This window comes from Belonocnema kinseyi, chromosome 5, assembly GCF_010883055.1.
Source record: "Belonocnema kinseyi isolate 2016_QV_RU_SX_M_011 chromosome 5, B_treatae_v1, whole genome shotgun sequence".
In the NCBI taxonomy this organism is placed as follows: Eukaryota; Metazoa; Arthropoda; class Insecta; order Hymenoptera; family Cynipidae; genus Belonocnema; species Belonocnema kinseyi.
The window spans coordinates 147,880,935-147,885,240 of NC_046661.1; the positions used below are offsets into that span (position 1 = coordinate 147,880,935).

Consider the following 4,306-nt stretch of genomic DNA (forward strand, 5'->3'; position numbering starts at 1 on the left):
AATTATCTTCAATTGCAGTTAGGTAAAAGATTTTTCGAATTACACATTGTAAACTGAATAATAGCATAATGGAAAAAGATAAAAATTCAACTATTTAAAAAAACTGTTGAAATCAAACTTCTAACCATTTTTCTTCTAGATATTTCTAAAATTCACTGTCATTTCCCGGTCTCAAAAAATCTCCGCTCAAGTAGCTTAAATTTTGAGCACATTTTCGAGAGCATTCAACCAAAATTCATGACCATATAAAAACTCTACCTGTAACTATCCGCTTTCAAGTATTCCAAATAATGCACCCCGACACCTTCCATCAACAGCTTCTTCTTCTTGGAGGTGCATTTACTGCAGAGAGTCGCCTCCATTCTCATATCATCACTCTGATCAGTGATGACAACCAAAAGATTATTCAAATTTGGCATCATATGTAAGAGGGCCTCCCACGAATTTGTGAATACATATCGTCTATTTATTCCTCGAAGGTGGACAACCATTTTCGAAGGAGACTCCTCAGTCTTGCTAGGATTCTTCAGTTTCTCGAAGGCGTTGAAAATGCTCAGAGGAATCGTCAAATATTCTGCCAAATAGAATTGCATACAAGCGGGAAGAGATTCGTTCCATTTAAAACTGCTGTCGATAAATTCTCGAATCGATCGCGGTATCTTGGTGGGCGTGTTGGCCACTATTTTCGAAACAACTTTTGTGATCAGTCCCGATCTGGGATCAATCTCGGTCTCAAATTCGTGGGACTTTTTTATAGTCGCGCAGTTTTTGTCGTGAAGGTAACTGCTCGGATGATCTCTGCAGAAACTCGCGAGAGAACAACCTGGACAATTTCTCAAGTTCTCTTGTTTCGCCTCGTGGCAGACGAAACAGGCACGAGGGTATCGAAACATTTCGACTTCCTCGAGAATCGTGGGTCGCGACATTCGCGATTCAACTGTCTGTCGCGTCTCCTCCCTCTTGGCTTTCCACTTTTTTGGGTCGATGATGCACAGATTTTCGTAGAGGTGCGAAACTCCCCTTTCCTTCATTATGTCGGAGATTACCTTGCAGATGTCTTTGTGGAATTTCCAGTGATCTTTTTGGTGAATTTCGCCACAGTAGGAAATCATGTTGCAACGGCTGCATCTTTTTAAGGCAGCAGTCGCGTGGCAAATGAAACACTCGTTTGGATAAAAAGGCATTTTCGGGGATGCTTCAATATTTTTAGAGTTTTAAGGGGTCTGATGTTGGCGGGGATCTGTAATAGAAAATAATGGTATCATGGGCAAGGGCGGACCCATAAAATGTTTCGGGTGTAGGGAAACGATTTTTTTATGCTGTCTTGCATGGGGTGCAATTTTTGTTAAAAATAATTTAATTTATTAAAAATCCATTTTTTTTAAGTTCACTTGAAAATTTGTCAAGGGATAGGCTCAATTTGCTTAAGGAAGCAACGGAGAATGCATTTTCAATAACTCTTTCTAACAATAATTTGCAAATTTAGAATAATTATTATGTAAACAATTTCTATCAACATATTCAGAGTTTGGCTATTTTCATGGAATAGGCACAACTTTTTTACGGAATCAACTAAGAATGTTTTTTCCGATGACCCTTTTTTTACATTGATTTATAAATTTACAAATGTTTGTTTACGGAATCAACCAAGAATGTACTTCCAAAATCTGTTTCCTACAATACATTGCAAATTTACATTAATTATTAATTATGTGAACACTTTTCATAAACATATTCAGAGTTTAGCTAGTTTTCAACGCATAAGCTTATTTTTTGAAAAGATTGAACCAAGAATATCTTTCTGATTACTTTTTTCTATCAATCTTTGCAAATTTTGAAGACTTATTAGTTATTTTAATAATTTTCATCAATCGATTCAGAGCTCGGCTATTTTTTAACGAATAGGCTCAATTTGTTTACAGAGTCAACAAGGAATGTATTTTCAACATCTTTTTTCTATGAAACTTTGTAAATTTACAATAATGATTAATTATTTAAACTTTTTTATAAACATGTTCATAGTTTGGTTATTTTTCATGGTATAGGCACAATTTTTTTTTTACAGAATCAACTATGAATATCTTTTCGATGACCCTTTTTTATGTTTCTTTGTAAATTTACACGATATTTAAGCAATTTTTATAAATCAATTCCAGAGTTTGGCTATTTTTTAAAGACGAGACTCAATTTGTTTACGGAAGGAGAAATAATGTATTTTCAATAACTCTTCCTAACGATAATTGGCAAATGTACTATAATTCTTAATTATTTAAATAATTTTCATAATTAAAAAATTAAAATGATTAATTATATAAACAATTTTCATAAATATATTCATAGTTTGCTTATTTTTAATGAAATAAACACAACTTTTTTACGGAATCAACTAAAAAAGTTTTTCCGATGACCCTTTTTCATGTTGCTTTGTAAACTTACAAGAATTATTAATAATTTAAACCAATTTTATAAACCAATTCAGAGTTTGGTTATTTGAAAAAGAATAGGCTCAATTTGTTGACGGAATCAATGAAGAAATTTTTGCCTAAATTTCCCAATAATTATTAATTATTTAAATAATTTTCATAAACCAATTCAGAGCTTGGCTATTTTTCAACAAATAGGCTCAGTTTTTTTAAAGAATGAACTGACTGAGAATATATTTCCAAAGACTTTTTCCCATGATTCTTTGGAAATTTGGAAGATTTATTAGTAATTTTAACCATTTTTATTAATCAATCCAGAGTTTGGCTAATTTCAACGAATAGACTCAATTTCTTTACGGAGTCAACAAGGAATGTATTTCCAACATCTCTTTTCTACGAAACGTTGCAATTTTACAATAATTATTAATCATTTGATCTTTTTTATAAACATGTTCAGAATTTGGTTATATTTCATGGAATAAGCACAACTTTTTTACGGAATCAACTAAACAAGTTTTCCCGATGACCCTTTTTCATGTTGCTTTGTAAACTTACAAGAACTATTAATAATTTAAACAATTTTTATAAACCAATTCAGAGTTTGGTATTTGTAAAAGAATAGGATCAATTTGTTTACGGAATCAATGGAGAATTTTTTTCCTAAAATTTACAATTATTAATGATTATTTAATTAATTTTCATAAACCAATTCAGAGTCTATTTTCCAACGAATAAGCTTAATTTTTTTAAAAGAATGAACTGAGAATATCTTTCCAATGACTTTTTTCTTTTATTCTTTGCAAATTTAGAAGACTTTTTAGTTAATTTAAAAAATTTTCATCAATCAATTGACAGTTTTGCCATTTTTCAACGAATAGGCTCAATTTGTTTACGGAATCAACAAAGAGTGTATTTCAACATATCTTTCCTATGAAACTTTACAAATTAACAATAACGATTAATTATTTCAATTTTTTTATAAACATGTTCAGATTTTAGATACTTTTTATGGAATAGGCACAATTTTTTACCGGGTCAACTAAGAATGTCTTTCCGATGACCCTTTTTTATGTTTCTTTATAAATTTACACGATATTTAAACAATTTTTATAAATCAATTTCAGAGTTTGGCTTTTTATTAAAGAATAGGCTCAATTTGTTTAGGAAATCAATGAAGAATGTTTTTCCAATAACTCTTTCCTATGATAGTTAGAAAATGTACAATCATTGACAATTATTTAAATAATTTTCATAAACCAATTCAGAGTATCCCTTCTTTTCGACGAATAGGCTCAATTTTTTGTAAAAAACGAACTAAGAATATCTTTTTGATTATTTTTTCTATGATTCTTTGCAACTTTTGAAGACTATTTAGTTATTTTAACAACTTTCATCAATCAATTTAGAATTAGGCTCTTTTTCAACGAATAGGCTCAATTGGTTTACGGAATCAACAAAGAATATACTTACAAAATATCCTTCCCACGATACTTTAACAATTTTATATGATAATTATTAATTACGTAAATAATTTTCATAAACATATTCAGAGTTTGGCTACTTTCATGGAATAGGCACATTTTTTTTACCGCGTCAAATAAGAATGTATTTCCGATGACCCCTTTTTATTTTTATTTCTAAATTTACCAGAATTATTAATGATTTAAATGATTTTCATAAACAAATTCAAAGCTTGGCTATTTTTCAACGAATAAGCTCAATTTTTTCTAAATAATGAACTGAGAATATATTTTTGATGCCCTTTTAATCATTCTTTGCAAATTTGGAAGATACGAGGGTAGTTCAATAAGTCCTTAGAATGACCAACAGATGGCGCGCGAATCGCTCCAAATCATCTGTTTTCAGTCAGCACCACTCCCGAC

The 4,306-nt window shown here is 30.6% G+C and overlaps 2 protein-coding genes across 2 annotated transcripts in view; one reads left to right on the forward strand and one right to left on the reverse strand.

The window, feature by feature from the left end:
• Window positions 1-254: 254 nt before the first annotated feature.
• LOC117173953 lies at window positions 255-1,112 on the reverse strand. The gene has a single exon (XM_033362601.1). It carries the CDS (start codon window positions 1,110-1,112, stop codon window positions 255-257), a length of 858 nt encoding a protein of 285 aa, XP_033218492.1.
• LOC117173954 overlaps window positions 1,111-4,306 on the forward strand; it is a 34,280-nt gene continuing 31,084 nt past the window's right edge. The window contains exon 1 of the mRNA XM_033362602.1: window positions 1,111-1,166. Within this exon, the coding sequence (XP_033218493.1) occupies window positions 1,111-1,166 (56 nt within the window). The remainder of the gene's footprint in view (window positions 1,167-4,306) is intronic.